At 36.7% G+C, this 16,501-nt stretch overlaps 1 protein-coding gene across 1 annotated transcript in view; it reads left to right on the forward strand.

Moving 5' to 3' along the window:
* The first annotated feature begins 201 nt into the window (after positions 1-201).
* The window catches only part of LOC132104503 (zinc finger protein ZFPM2-like), a 48,657-nt gene continuing 32,357 nt past the window's right edge, over positions 202-16,501 (forward strand). The window contains exons 1-2 of the mRNA XM_059510020.1: positions 202-435; positions 14,535-14,660. Coding sequence (XP_059366003.1) covers positions 396-435; positions 14,535-14,660 — 166 coding nt within the window. The 5' untranslated portion in view covers positions 202-395. The remainder of the gene's footprint in view (positions 436-14,534; positions 14,661-16,501) is intronic.

Below are 16,501 nucleotides of genomic sequence, written 5' to 3' on the forward strand. Positions count from 1 at the left end.
AAAACAAAATTCTACTAGTCCGGAAAGTTGCATATATATCTCCGCAGCAGACATCCCGAGGGAAGAGAAAACAGCTAGTAAACAGCAGTGAATGTGTGTGTGTGTGTGTGTGTGTGTGTGTGTGTGTGTGTGTGTGTGTGGAGTGTATGAGGGCTGCTGCTGCGCTCAAACCTCCAGCAACAAAATCTCAGCACGCGCTCATCTGCGCTGTCAGTGTAGCCCGGATCACCGCGCAACTTCACTCTCTCTCTACACGACGAGACCAGCAAAGCCTGGCTGGTATCAGACAAACACCGAAACACAGCCGAGTCTTGTCTTACAGGCAGTGCGTTTATCTGGGTTTGCATGAGTCGCGGTATCATTTTGTAATCTCGAGTCCAGCGCGCGGAGCAGGAATGTCCCGGAGGAAACAGAGCAACCCGAAGCAGTTCAAACGTGAGTTTGCCAACGCGGATTTTACTCATGCCTTATTATTTATTTTTATTTTTTCAGATGACAGAACAGGTTGTTTATAGTTTTATAGGGTCAGCTTAAATTGATGTTTGATTATTATTATTATTTTAATTTATCGACTGTTGATGGAGAATATATGATGAGTCAGATATGGATCCGAAAAATCACAGGCTCGTTTATCTTTTATGCGTTTATCAGAATTGTTCTTCTTCTTCCTTTTTTATATCGAAATTGAAATGGCAAAACTGAGATCTCTGGAAAGTTAGAAACTCCTGAATTTGTCTGAACGGCTGCATGCAATGCTTGTGAAGTATAAGCATATGCATTATGTCTTTTGTGAAGACATCTGTTAATATCTTTAAATGCATCTCATAATTACATAGAAGTGCTTTGGAAGACACTGGGTGAAATTTCAATTTTTATAGCGGCAGACTTGAAATGTAACACAAGGACAGCTCTCCAGAGCACCTTCTTTGTTTTCAGTCTTGGCATATTGCGCTGGAGTTTCTGTAGTGATGAAACTATTTGCTTAGCAGTCCGGGCATATCAGCTCTCATCATGTCTGTTTTCTGCTTTTCAAGGTCTGCATTGTACAGCAGGCAGTTGTAGTGATATCTCAATCTGCAGACGTGTCCCACATATTTCTGATTTGAAACACTAGCATACATCACAGAGTTCTTGAAATAACTGTAGCACCTGTAAAGAGCACATCTTTGCCAGCCACCTGCTCATAGCAAAGGACAAAGAGGTTGTTATGGGTAGAGGCACTCCTGTCTTTTTTCCTTTTTTCCTTGGTTGGATTTTGTTCCCAACTGAACACAGTTTGCCCTGTTATCTGAACCCTATATGCGAGGCAGATAAAGCGAGAGCACTGAAAGAGCTCCATTAATTTGCCCCGATGACTGTGGCGATAAGGGCAGATAATGGGCTTGATAAGCTGGGGAAGATATACCATCAGAAACCCCATTATTACCATTAGAAATCCAGGCCGGCAGTCTGTTCCAGCCTGATAATCCCTCCCCCATCCTCCACTTCGCATGATAAGACAAGGAACAGTCTCTTTATTAGCCTGCCTGGATATTCCGATAATATGGTGATAAATTATGTATTTTCTCTTTTCCCACTATTTTAGCCCTGTTGAAGGATCTGTCTCTATCCTTATGGAGAGATAAAAAGGGCATTTCGGGGTCATGTTTTTTCCTTTCCCATGCATCCCCCCTCCTCTGCTGGTGTTTAGGGGTTTAGTTTGATGGTAAGGGAGATTGGATGGCCGAGGTGTCTTGGTGGGAGAGCAGCGTCAGTGCTATCAGCTCAGCATCTCCAGCACAGGCTGCTACCAGCTGTTCATCTCAACCTCTTATCACCTGCACGGCCAATCGCAGTGTACATTTGGCCAAATTGTTTGTCGGTGCAAGACGGGTTCGGCGTTTTTACTGTCTGCTGAATTTGTAAAACAGCAAATAATTGCTGTTGGTCACTGCAATGTTCCCTACACTCTCAGAAACAAAGGTACAGAAGCTGTCACCATGGTGGTAACCTTTTCAAATTGGTACTAATAAGCATGCTTTAGATACTAATATGTACGTTTATAGTACTAATGCAAATCCTTTAGAGGGAAAATAAGATACAAAGGTGTACCGTTAGACAGGGCACTGAGAATTACTTACTATTAGACAAGGTACTTTATTAATTACTTACTGAATTTGAAATTATGGTGTGTGTGTGTGTGTATTTATACATACAATATATTACACAGAATATATGCATCATAACTCTCTCAAATAGTTAATTTTGTGTTCTATCTTCGAATGTCTTTGTCTGATGACTGCCAAACCTGACTAACAAAGTGTCTTGTCTTTAATGTCACGCTGCATCTCATTAATCTCTCATATTAAAACGATTTTAACTTAATAATATTCAGTCTGTTAATGGTTTTTGCACAGTAAACCCCTTAAAAACTAAAAAAAAAATATTATTGCATTATAAAAAAAACATTTTAATTGTAATTTATTTTCAAAATGCACAAGCATGTTTTTAAGTAAAAACACTTTAATATGCATGAATACACAATTTCATAGTTAATGTTACACACCTGTGGTTCTTCTGTGAACTACAGGAGAACTGACTTCACGATAAATAACCTTGACACCTTGAGAAGTCATTGGAATAAACGAAGAAGAGTGAATTTAGTTCACTTGAGCATCATTTGTGTGCAAATTTAGAAATTTTGATATCTATTTCAATGATAATGACATGCTTTTAAGTTCAATTTAGGTGTCCAGATACTGTTTGTGGCCACTGTATATGCTTCTAACTACTGTTTCAATATAGTGTAACTGCTAAGTTTTGTCACTAGTTTCAGCTCTTGCAGCCAAAGTGCTCTCATTGTTCACAATACTTCAATGATTTATTTGGAGGCTGTCATTCGTGGTTATCAGCGCTAAGTTTGTGCTGTCAGAATATGATAATTGATTTCAATATTATACCCTATCAAGGATGTCAGATTTGTGGCCTCTCCTTTATTCTTTTTTTAATCGGTTTTGATAAACTTCATCTGCCAAATGTCAGCATGAGGCATCCCTCAGGCATCTCTCACAGATCAGTGCAATATGAAGAGAGGGCTTGTTGCGTGCCAACTTTCTCCCCAGCATCTGTTCAGCACTAATGAGCTATGAAGTGCTGTGGCTCACTAGGCTGCAGGAGGAGGAGGGGAACGCCACGCGCCTGTCTCACCCTTCTCCAGGAACGCCAGGAGAAGTCCAAATTGTTTAGGAATGCAGCTACTGTTTGTCTTTGTTTGTTAGACACACAGATTCCACAACTCAGTGATTAGTGATGCCTGGAAGCTAATTTATTAAAGCAGCGAGCAAAGAGAAGCTGTGCATTACAGTAAAGGTAAGGGGTAACCGTGGTAAAATCACTGTAATGCACAGCCTGAGTGGTTCATTGCTTTAGAAAATGGTGCAAATGTAGTATGATAAAACACCAATTAATTATTAAAGATGTGTTGCCTTTCTTAAAACTATTATTAGAATATTATGTATTATATATATAATGCTATGTATAATAATATAAATGTTGTTATATAAAATTTCATAATTTCTAAAATCAATTTAATGCATTCTTGCTAAATAATAGTATTAGATTAAATAAAAAAATATATAATTGTGTTACAATAATTGTTCACTAAATGTTGTTATTGAAACATCTGTATTAGTCAACCAATACAAAATATAACCAAACACTTTAATACAAATGTCCAAAAGTTTGTCCTTAAAGTGCATCTGTAGGCTGCCTCTGGGACCAGTGGCTCTAAAAGAGGCCGACAGAATCAATGAAAAAAACAAGATAAGCGAGATGTTTATTTGATGAGCCTTAATCATCGATGCCCCTGCTGTGCTAGATGTCCTATCAGTGAGGTCCAGCGGCTCTAGGGGAACACGCCACTTTTATTCTCCTCACCTTCATTGAGCTTTCAGAGTTAAATCAATGAGGTTAAATCAATAACTGTTGTCAGATGCACAAACTGGCGCTTGGTTTTCAATGGGAACAAAAAGACGGCTCAATTAGAGTTTGTACTGGATTTTTTCTTTTTAAAGAGCTTGTCCTTCCAGTTATACCAGCATCTTGGTAGCGCCCTTGTGTGTTTATTTCCTATGTCGTCAATAGGCAAGTACATCTCCTGTCTACCTAAATGGAAAACAGACAGAAGAAGCCAAACGTGTAGATCAAGATCACATTTGAACAATATGTCAAATCAGAAATGAAATCAGACAACAAGGGTATCATATAGTAAATAAACATTAAAACATTAAAACTTTTTAATACCTTTGCTCCTACATAAAGTGTTACTACGTTCTAATTTATTGTTGTAAAAGTAGTGGTCAACTGATCTCCTGGGCCAATATATATATTGATATCAGCTAAAGAAAAAAAAAATCTGTTTGGCCGATGTGTTGGAAGTGGACTTTTGTGGATTGATTGATTGATAAATGTCTCAATGTGACAACTGAAGAAATTCTCTGTTAGGTTCATGCGGAAATGAAGAATAGGCGATCTTCTCTCAGTGACTGTTAAGAGTTTGTTCCCCACAGAAAGGTGCTGAGATTTGGATCAGGTCGGGTGAGTGAAATATCAGTAGTGAAAGTTAAAGTTAAAGAGAGAGAAATATATAAAGAGAAGTGCAGAGGAGCTCACAACTGCTTGCTTGTTGGATGCAGTTTTATAATAATTGTCTGTATCTAAACAAAGACGCCAAACAGTCAAAAAATGTCAAATAGTCTTATAAAATGCAATGAGTAATTTGCTTGTACAGTGGCTGCTGGTGCCACAGTAAACACTGTTTGTTGGGATTAGAGAGCTCGGCGGTCTAATTTTAACTTCAGCACCTCCACAGCAAATGTGATGGCAACGCTTTTAAATGCAGAGCGGAAAATTGCTAATGGCACAAATCCTGTGCACTAATAGGTGATAGCTGAAGTCTGTGTGAGCATCTTTTGCCAACCACGCTTAAAAGTTCATAATTCAAAGCGCTTTTGGGGTTGAGTCTGCAAAGCTGTTGATATCAAATGACAGCCTTTAAGTTCTTTAGTAACCTTTAGTGACTGCGCAGCACGCTTCCAGGATACTGCAATACTCCTAAAGCTCAATTATTAGTTGTGTTTTCTGTTTATATCTGGGTTTTGTCAGAAAATTATACTGTGTCACATATTTGGAAAGATTTCTTTGCCGTAAGAAGGAACAGCATATGAGGATGAAAGGATAGAAGAATATTAGGAGATCTCTTTAATATCTCAGTTGATTCTCACATACAGTAATGAGATTAAATGAACAAACTGAGACCTCTGTGCACATCTGCTGCTTCTCAGATCTTTTGGTGGTCTTCAGATTCAGTGGTCTCACATGTATCTCCAGCAGACTTTCAGAAGAGATCTCGGCGAGATTGGTGAAGTCTGCAGTCTCAATTCAGTAGAGTAAATGTCTGGATGATGGAGACTTTAGCTCTGATGAATGTAACTGATTGTTTTAGGGTGGATTGATGTCTTGTTGGGTTTCGGTGATTGTGAGCAGATAATTCAGATCTTTAAAGTCAGGAAATGGATGTTGTAGGTCATTGTGCTCCCTTTTCAGTCACAGTTTCTCTGTCCAGATGTCAGCTCTTATATGAGCCATTGTTCCTATGCTTCTCTGTAAATACTAGGTCTGGGATTAGAGTGTGTAACGTAGGATGAGCTCTGAACATTATTCATATTTCCATGCTGTGTAATCGTTCATCTAATCCCATTTAAAGATACAGTGGCACAAAGGCTGTTCATGGGAAAGACTGAGCATGTGAGGATTATGGGAACATGGTGATCGCTGATGGGGCTTCTGTTTGCTAAACGAAAAAAAAGATTCCTATTGTATCTCAGATTAGTCATGCATGGAGCTGCTTCACTCACATCACAGAGCAAACAAAGATGTATCACTGAGATGCTTTGAGAGCTGTATAGAGAATAGCTTTAGGTAAACTGTGCTAAAAAGCAAAAACAGTAATTACACCAACACTACTTGTAAAAATATGCCCTTAATTGCATGTTACTTACAACTAAATAAAAATGTATTATAGTTTACATTTATTTTAAATGCAATTATAGCTGAAACCTAGAGTGCTTTTTAACCCAATGAAGTAGGACTTATCTTTATATGTATTTTTCATAATTTCTTTTATTTTCTGTTGAAATTGTTAAAGTTACTGCTGAGTGTACAGACAAGCAATTTTGGTAAACTAAAATATACTCTAATGTCTATTGAAACTTGTATTTCATTCAAATATATTTGTAATTACACCTTTCTATTGACAAAGTTGCAGTTAAGTAAATGTAATATTTAATAACTTTTCATAGTATGTTTAAAATTAAATTAAAATGTAATATCAAATAACACACTAGAGTTAAAATGATAGTCAAGTACTTTACATGTATTTTAGTATGTAAGCATAAGCAAGCACATTAAAATAAGGTATAATATTATTAAAACTTAAATTATTAAACATTTAATTTAAAGTACACAAGCTGTCACTGGGGCAGTATCCTTTCAAAAAGGTACATTTTTGTACATTTTAGGTACTAATATGTACACTTTAAGTACTAAAATGGACTTTTAAGGTCTCAATATTTGAAAAGATGCCACTCGACTGACAACTTTTGTACATTTATTTCTGAGAGTTTATTTCTGAACATGCTTTGCTTTTATCCCTCTCACCTTATTCGTGTCAAATTAAACATGGCGTCTACTTTTTTGCTGGAGGTGGAGGAAGATGTTCTCAGAGGCCCTGAGGCACTTTTAAAAGCCATTCCTGGCCAGTGGTGTCAAAAGTATTGACATTCATTACTTAAGTAGAAGTATAGATACTAGGGTTTAAAAAGACTTTTGTAGAAGTTGAAGTATCAACTCAAGCTTTTTACTCAAGTAAAAGTGTAAAAGTACTGGTTTAAAAAACTACTTAAAGTATAAAAGTAAAAGTAATGTAAGGGAAAAAAATGCCATTTAGAACAAAAGCTTAGGCCGCACCACAGGGGCCTATTGTGAACTACCCCACCTCCTCAAAAAAACATTTTTCTGAAGGCCATAGGCCATAATGACTATAATGTTATATTAAAATGTTCATGTTGAAAAATTTGGGATGCACTAGGCTACCTGTTTCAGCCGCATATATGCCCATTGAAAATGAACGTACTTTAGTACAATGCAAATACATTAAAGAACTAGAGATATGATGACTAGTTGCCTAGGGTGACCATATGAGCCAGTCCTTGCCAGAATTTCTATATTGCCTAAAACATCCAAGGTAGTTTGACCAATAACATGCAGGTATGTTACATAATCAACCAATCGTGGCGTGTGATAAGGTGAGATCTACAGAGAACTAGTAATGCAAATTGAAAGATTATAGTGCTGTCAAAGTGAATGATTAATCCAAGTGATTAATCAAAAACTAAAAATGAAAAAATAACTCATAATCCTGATACCTTCTTGATTGATAGCTTCCTGTATTTGCTATGTCCAGTGTGTGTGTGTGTGTGTGTGGGGGGGGGGGGGGGGTAACGAGTTACAAAGTTGGTATAGCCTACTTATCACAACATTGTCAATCGCGTCGTCAATCGCAAACGATAATTTATTAAAACGTCTCGCTACCGAACTACCTACAGTAGCTTAATTTGTGGAGGACGAAGAGAAAGCACCCATTTGGTAAATGAGCCAGTGAGAAATAATCCAGTGCCATTTCGATACTTTTAAAACGGTACCGGCGCCTAAACGCCTAAAAAAAACTATGGATAACATTAAAGAACATTACAAATATTTAAAATAAATACATAGCTTTCACTTTGGATGCTCTTATTTCCCAAGTTATGCTTAATCTAAGGCTAATAAATGTATTTCATAATCTGGGTCATTACTTAATACAAAAACCACACATAATGTTTCGACTGTATCTCTGTCACTCACTCTGATATTTAGTTAAGATGAGTGCTGTCTGTCACTGTCTTTAATCCATTCTGTGAATGACTGTATGCTCATTCTTTATAAAATAGCAACAGTCGTTTGTAAAGTAGAGTACTGTGCAAAAGTCTAAGGCACATTAGTATTTTCACCCCAAAAAAGGGTATTAAGCCAGTTATTTATATATATGCTGTAGTGTGTCAGTAGGAAATATCAGTTTGCCATTAATTTTATTAATAATCTAGTGCGATTTTGAATGCACAAGCAGTCTGACAACGGCGAAATGAATGTTTGGAAATTTAAACAGATATTTTATACTGAAACAGCAAAGTATATAAATAACTGGCCGAACACCATTCTTTAGTGAAAATACTAACGTGCCCAAGACTTTTGCACAGTAGCTGGTGTATGTATAAAGTACGTACGATTAAATTAAGTATATTTAAATAAGTGTAAGTGTTCGTTCATATGTGTTAAGGGCTAGATTTTTGCTGGAGGAAACAGCTGTTTAGTGATGAGCGGTGAACGCAGCGAAAACTTTACAGAAGATGAGAAACCGACTGCTCCCTCGTGACCTTTTGTAAACTGTATTTATGACAAAGAACTGCACAGATACGGATATTCTAACAATCTTTCGATAAACACATACCTTGTGTCCTCTGTGTTTGTTTCCGCTCGCGCTGCTCCGCCGCGGTCTGCGGATTGAAGAGCGCGCTGAAAGACGGAGAGGAGACCGGTCTGACGCCGGTTTCATATGAAACTTAAGGGGAATGACTCTGAGGCGATCACAAATTTGTATACAGTTTATGGAGCTAAATGTTACAGCCCCGCTAAAAAAGCCTAGCGATGCCCGTGCTTCTTGTGTACATTTCGGAGAACCAGGAAAAACATTTCAATCGATCGCTCAGGCATTTAAAAGGCACCGAAATCTGCTTCCTCTTATTCAGTTAGGTGCATACCGGTTCCATATCCAACCTTACTTTTAAGAAATATATTTTTTGATAAACGAACCCAAAACTGGCTATGTCCTGGCTGGAGTGTGACGTGATTTGTGTCATGTGCAGGTGCGATGGATCGCGTACAAACCAATACGGTGTCGGAATGGTATCTTTATGGTATAATGGTATATTTCCTGAACCCTGTCCTTCTTTGTCCCTTTCTCTTTTGCTCTCCATTCTCTACATCTCTCTGGTCCATCTACCCTGGGAGGAGCCCAGCAGAACGACTGAGATGTTATGCCACTGAAGGTGATCGGGCATGTGATACAGTGCCAGGCCGCCACAGCTGTTTGTTTGATGTTCTGCCGAGGTTTAGAAGGAGGAATCCAAATCTGACATTCACACAGAGCAATGATTCTGTCTGGGAATGTAATCAAGCATGCGTAGTTTCTGTATTATGTGTTATCCCTGAAGTAAAGCTAATTTTTTTAACACTGCTAAATGAAATTATGGCAGGTCAATGCAGGAGGGCAGTTTCTGGATGTTATACACCTGTTTATAATTCACAGTATATGAAATTATGCATACTAGGGATGTGTGATATTGACAAAAATGGCAGAATTTATTTACACTGTGCTTACAATTGCATGCATAATTCTATGATATTTTTGTATAATATTTTGAATATTAATATATATATAGTACAGACCAAAAGTTTGGACACACCTTCTCAACCAAAGAGTTTTCTTTATTTTCATGACTATGAAAATTGTAGATTCACACTGAAGGCATCAAAACTATGAATTAACACATGTGGAATTATATATGGAATTATATACATAACAAAACAGTGTGAAACAACTGAAAATATGTCATATTGTAGGCTCTTCAAAGTAGCTTTGCTTTGCTTTTTGCTTTTTGCTTTTTAACCTTTTGCTTTGATTACTGCTTTGCACACTCTTGGCATTCTCTTGATGAGCTTCAAGAGGTAGTCACCTGAAATGGTCTTCCAACAGTCTTGAAGGAGTTCCCCGAGAGATGCTTAGCACTTGTTGGCCCTTTTGCCTTCTGTCTGCGGTCCAGCTCACCCCTAAGCCATCTCGATTGGGTTCAGGTCCGGTGACTGTGGAGGCCAGGTCATCTGGTGCAGCACCCCATCACTCTCCTTCTTGGTCAAATAGCCCTTGATGCCTTCAGTGTGGCTCGACAATTTTCATAGTCATGAAAATAAAGAAAACTCTTTGAATGAGAAGGTGTGTCCAAACTTTTGGTCTGTACTGTATATATATATATATATTTTTTTTTTTTTTAAATTAAGCTTTTACATTTAAATACTAAAACAACTAGTAGGTAGGTAGCAAGTCATTGTCTTTTTAAATGAATCATTTATACCGATTTTTTTTGAACATCTAATTCATTTAGGAACGAAGCAAGTGACTGTCTTTATGAATGGATCATTGTATCAATATTTAGTTCACAAACATAGATTCATTTCAGAAAGAAACAAGTGAATGGATCCATTCTTTACAAATGGATCATTGAATCACTGATTTGTTAAAAAATTAAAATAAAACAGATTCATTTGGGAAAGAAAAACATTCCAAAGAGCAAAAACAGACATTTTTGACAATATGGTATCTAAAATGTAACACAATATTAACTTGTTAATTGAAAATCCTGATATTCGAGAAAAAACAGCATGCTTGCTTTTGTGATATTTTGCAAATCGCTTAACTATGCAGTTTTCTGTGTACTGCTGCATATTTAGACAAATATAGTAATTTTCTCTGCATATAGAAAATCTGTGTATGAACTTTGCATTATTTCTCTCAAAAATAATTGGTGGTATTTCATTCATGCTCGTCAATCTTTGGTCAGATGTAAAAACTCAACTGTAAAATAGCAGAATAGAAGGACCAGGCTGGAATGATGGGGAAAAGAAGGCTGATTTCCATGCGGCTCGGTGCTGTCAGATTGAATTAGCTCAGGTGTAATTAGAGCGCTGGAGAGCGTCCTGCTTTGGCTGCGGTGTGAGACGGGGCAGCATGGCTCTACACTGAAGCCAGCTGATACCGAGCCGGGCCGCTATCTCCATGCAAACACACGCCTCCAACATCGCAGGCGAGCGGCAAATCCAAGCATGAAATTAGCAGTCACTCAGATCATGCCCACATACTTGCATATTTCACTTTATGTGTTTTCTGCTTTCTTTGTGTGTGTGTGTGTGTGTGTGTGTGTGTGTGTGTGTGTGTTTTAGTGGACGTCTGAGTGTTTGAGCGGCTAGCTGGAGTTGAAGTGCAGTGTGTTCTGCTGGAAGGAGGTTAGACACTGTTTGGGAAATGAGGACCTTTTTTGTCAAAATGAAAATGGACCATATTTTACTGTCTTTATATCTCTTCACAGTTATATTTTTTGGTACAATCTATCAGTGTACGGTATATATAAAAAATAAAAAAAATAAAAAATACTCCTTATAAAGTCTGAACAAAATGTAACAACTTAATCTTCCTCCAAATTGCCTTTCAATTTTGCTGACATCATCAAGCCTGTCATTTTTTCAAGCCTATTTTAACAATCCCATTAATTATAGATCGATATAATTGAAAAGTCCTGCTCAACCTGATTTTTTGTTGAATATACTGTTTGGATTGTCACAAGGTGAAATTAATTATCAAACACAATTTCTCACTTATTTTATAGAGATCAAATCCCCAGAGTATGTGACGATGACAATAACGAAATATTTTCAGACATTTCAGAATTATCCATAGGTTAGAAATCACACACCATTATATCTTTAGTTTCTATTAATATCTATAAATCTGTATACACTGAAAAAAAAAGTGTTGAGACATGAAGTAGAAATAAATATATAATATATACTCTAATAATCTATTTACAACTCCGAGAAGAAAAAAAAAACAGTAGATGTTGTGTGTTTTGCTGATTTATTTATAGTTACAATTATAGTTCCTTATTATTGACAGTTATTGATCAATTCATGAACTTTAAAATTACTGGTTACTGTAATTTATAAGCAAGGTGACTGAAACTACCCATGATGCAATGCATATTACAGTTAAGTTACTGGTCATATTACAGTTCAGTAAGGGTTAACAGTGTATTTAATATTTAGCGTTTATCCCAGAGCTCTGTTAAAGATTTCAATAAAAACATTTAATTTCCCCAAATTTGTTCCAAGATTAAATAATCTGAGCTGCCATCAACAATCATTTACACTAGGAATGAAATATGTTTATGCTAAAGTTAATACCTCCATCAAGTCTCCTGAGCTGAAGAGGAGTAACATTATCATCTGGTGTAGGCTGGACATTTTTGTTTTTGCTACAAGATCAAATGTGGTTAAATTCTGACCTTGTTCAGCGTGTCTCCTCTCACCACGTCTGCATCTCCATTCCTTTCATGCACACAGTCACTGCTGCTCTCCTACAGAGAGGCCATTCATAAAGCTCATGAAAGGAAAGAGTTTACTCACCCAGATCTCTCTCTCACACACACACACACACACACACACACACACACAATCACACACACACACACACACACACACACACACACACACACACACACACACACACACACAAACACACACACACACACACACACACACACACACACACACAAACACACACACACACACACACACACACACACACACACAAACACACACACACACACACACACACACAAACACACACACACACACACACACACACACACACACACACACACACACACACACACACACAAACACACACACACACACACACACACACACACAATCACACACACACACACACACACAAACACACACACACACACACACACACAATCACACACACACACACACACACACAATCACACACACACACACACACACACACACACACACACACACACACACACACACACACACACACACACACACACACACACACACACACACACACTCACACAATGTAGAAATAGAGACAAAACCTAACCTTAAATTAAAACATTTAGCAATTTTTATTTTATTTTATTTTACAACACATATTTTATTCATTAATTGATTTTCTAACTGGGAATATCTCTGTAGAGAGTTTTTTTTTATTTCAAGACTGTTTTGCACACAGACTCTCACTGAATGTACACTCATCATTAAAGTTTTCAGCCTTGTAAACACGAAATCAAATAATATCAAAAGTGAAACACGTCTGTTTAATTTCATTCAGGTGGGTTCTATTCCTCCATGCCCCCTGATTGAAGAAAAAAAACATTAATATGCAAATATCAAAGTACATGTACAGCCGGAAGGAAAAAAATGACTCTCTTGATAGAATGGAGCCAATGTCTTTTTTTTTTCTTTCTTTTTTTTTTGACAGAGGAAAGAAATTAATCAAACTGAGAAAAATGAACTTTGTGATTTCACTGGTGTACCAGCCAAAGGCATGGCAAGCAACATTTAATCAACGTTGTACTCACTGATAAGGCAAATTAATAAGAAAGTGTGCTCTGTCTACCTTCAATGCCGCTGCTTGCGTGAACAAGTTATCTCGGAGCAGACGTAACCTTAGGCTTTGGATCTGTTCCTGTGTTGGCTTAGCTCGAACACTTTGCAGTATTCCAGAAATTACAAAACAGATATCCTGTCATAGTTTGTGAGCTACTTGGTGGGATATGAGGTTGATGATGGACATGACATGATGTTTGATGGACATGATGTCATGTAGCATGTTGAAGAGTGATGTGCTGTTATTTTTCACACTTTGATCGTGGATATATCCTTTCATGTTTTCAAAAACTCACGGCTTTCGAAAATGGTAAAATAGTCAATTTTAATATTTCATATAGCTACCTGGTTATCTGCCTCAACAATGCCCTTGTAAAAAAGAAGTGTGTGCTTAATAGCATCTAATGTGCTCTTGTAATTTACTTCAAATCTTAAAAAAGTATATTTAAAAAAAAAAAAACCTCTATGTGCAGATAAATAAAATAAAAAGTCGCTTAAGTATGCTTAAAGAGAGTCCACATCCATAAATGTTTTTAACACACTTTAAAAAGTAACTTCAAAGTTTTGCTTTTAATGAAGTACACTTATTTTGTTGTGGTATATTTGAAATGTACTAAATTGCGATGTACAAATGTGCAATTACGTAAAAATGTTAATTCATGGAATACAAGTTTCAATAGAAATGTATATTTTAGTTGATCATAAATGCTTGTCAGTACATTCAGCAGTAACTTTAACCATATTACAAATACGATAGAAGTAATTATGAAATGATATATAAAGATGTACTCAAGTCCTACTCAAAATGCACTCAACTTTTTGAATTTAAAAGCAATTTAAACTATTAATAAACTGTATGCAATTAACATGCTATTAAGTGTCCATAACCATTTAAGCATATTCTTTTGAAATATACTATGTCCTTATATGTCCTATGTCCTTTAAGTGTATTAAATACACATAAAAGTGTTTTAAAGTGTATTTCATTTTCACAATAGTGAAGACAAAGGAAAATTCACTTTAATAATAATAATAATAATAATAATTCCTTACATTTATATAGCACTTTTCTGGGTGCTCAAAGCGCTTCCCCTTTTGTATCTTCTGAAGTGCTAATATTGTGCACTTGTTTGTCTGTTGCTTGACAGGAGTGTGTGAAAATGGACTTAAGACGGAGATCTTGAAAGAAGAAGACGGGTCTGTGGAGGACGACTCGCTTTACTACTCTGACCCAGAGAACCTCATCTCTAAAGAAGGAGATCACTTGAGAAATGGTGAGCTCATTTCCCATTAAAGATAACCAGAGAAAAACATGTATTTGGTTGAAAATCAACTGGAAAACACAGTAACACACTGTAACACTTTAGTTTACTAGGACCAATTAAATATTAATGTCTTAATCTGCATGACTACATGGTAGATCATCAAATCCCATGCCTAAACTTAACAACTACCTTACTAACTATTAATAAGCAGCAAATCAGGAATTTATTGAGGCAAAAGTCATAGTTAATAGTTAGTTTCATATTCGCTATTAACTAAGAGTTTAGAAGGCTATATTTTGTATTGTGTTACACTATAAATGTTAGAAGTATCAGACTTTTTCTAGAACCCACAATCTTTCCCCACCTTCCCACCGCAGCCCCTTTAGCTCAAAGCAGTGTTTGGTTTTGTGCTGAAATTGAATTTGAATATGAAAGAGAAGATTGAAGAAATATGGCATTTTGAGGGCAGACCTACTGTATATGTTTCTCACAGGGTTATTGGTCATAGTAAATAACAACAGAGTGGCTGGTATTTCCTGCAGGTCTCCAGCATCAAACCCAGGCTAATAGCATCAGCTCTTTGAACTGAAATTCAATTACAGGCGTTTCTGCCGGCCACACCTCACCGTCACAACGGGATAATTCAGAGCCCCCCAGCCATTTGAAATTCACTCCGCATCCTAATGTTATGCACTTCTATTTGTAAATGATGAATCTTCTCTTTGAAATGCCTGTCCAAAAGTTTGCGACGGCAAAAGTGAAGTGCGTAAACTACCTGCTTTGCCTGCGAGCGTCCCATCTTCAAAAGAACAATCACTTGCGCTTTTTTGTTCGAAAATTGGTGGAACGATGTGTGCTTGTTTGCTTTTTGTTCTTGTTGAATAGCAAGAGGTGCAATCATTTTTCAATTCCTCGCATGTTTCGACCTATTAAGTTTTGAAGGGCAGCAGCGAGAAAACATTTTTGAATATTTGAATAATTACTTTTTTTCTTGATTTTCGTTTCTCCTCCACTTGATCACATAATTGCTTTTTGATTCGGCGAACCGTATAATGGAAATATCAACAATAAAAGTATAGATCGTGACTCCTATACCTGATGAGAACGAGTTATGATTTACTGTTTATGATTTCCTCTGGGTCATTTCGAGCCACTCTCAGGACTGTATAGGATTGCTTATTAATTACTTATGTAATAACTATAAGAACGTCCGTTTTGCAGTTGAGGTTTATTACCTTTATGATAAGTCATACAGTAGAATATTTAATCTGTGAACCATACAATGGAAATGTCAAAAATAACACACAATAGATAATGGCAGTTATGATTTAATATTAAAGTAAAGTAAAGATAATAAGGTTACATTTTAATATACTTGTAATCAGACTACAGTTACTTTTTTAATTTATTACATATTATTAACACAATAGCAATTAATTATTTAATAAACTATTAATGGGTTAGTTCACCCAAAAATGAAAATTAGGCTGCGTTTTACTTATTTAGTAATTATTAAGTTTCGAATATGGATATTTTTCTTACAAAAACGCATCGATTTGCTACAGGAGGCCTTTGTTTGCCTCCCAGAGCCGTATGAGAGACTTTTTTTTTTATGGATGGGCACTTTTTATTTCACTTCTTTTGGACTGAAGCAATGTAGGGCTGTGCAATTAATCGTATTCGATTGTCTTGCGCATCTTGTTAATAAAGCCGGTCCTGTGATAAATAGAAGCAATGCAATACCTGCCAACTGCAATAATTAGCCGTGTTAAGTGCTAGTGTGTGTCAGGGCCAGTCGGGTTTCCACTGTCACTTCTGGGGCTTGATCGTGCCTCGTTGGTGCTTCCTCT

Source organism: Carassius carassius, chromosome 25 (genome assembly GCF_963082965.1).
Source record: "Carassius carassius chromosome 25, fCarCar2.1, whole genome shotgun sequence".
Classification (NCBI taxonomy): domain Eukaryota; kingdom Metazoa; phylum Chordata; class Actinopteri; order Cypriniformes; family Cyprinidae; genus Carassius; species Carassius carassius.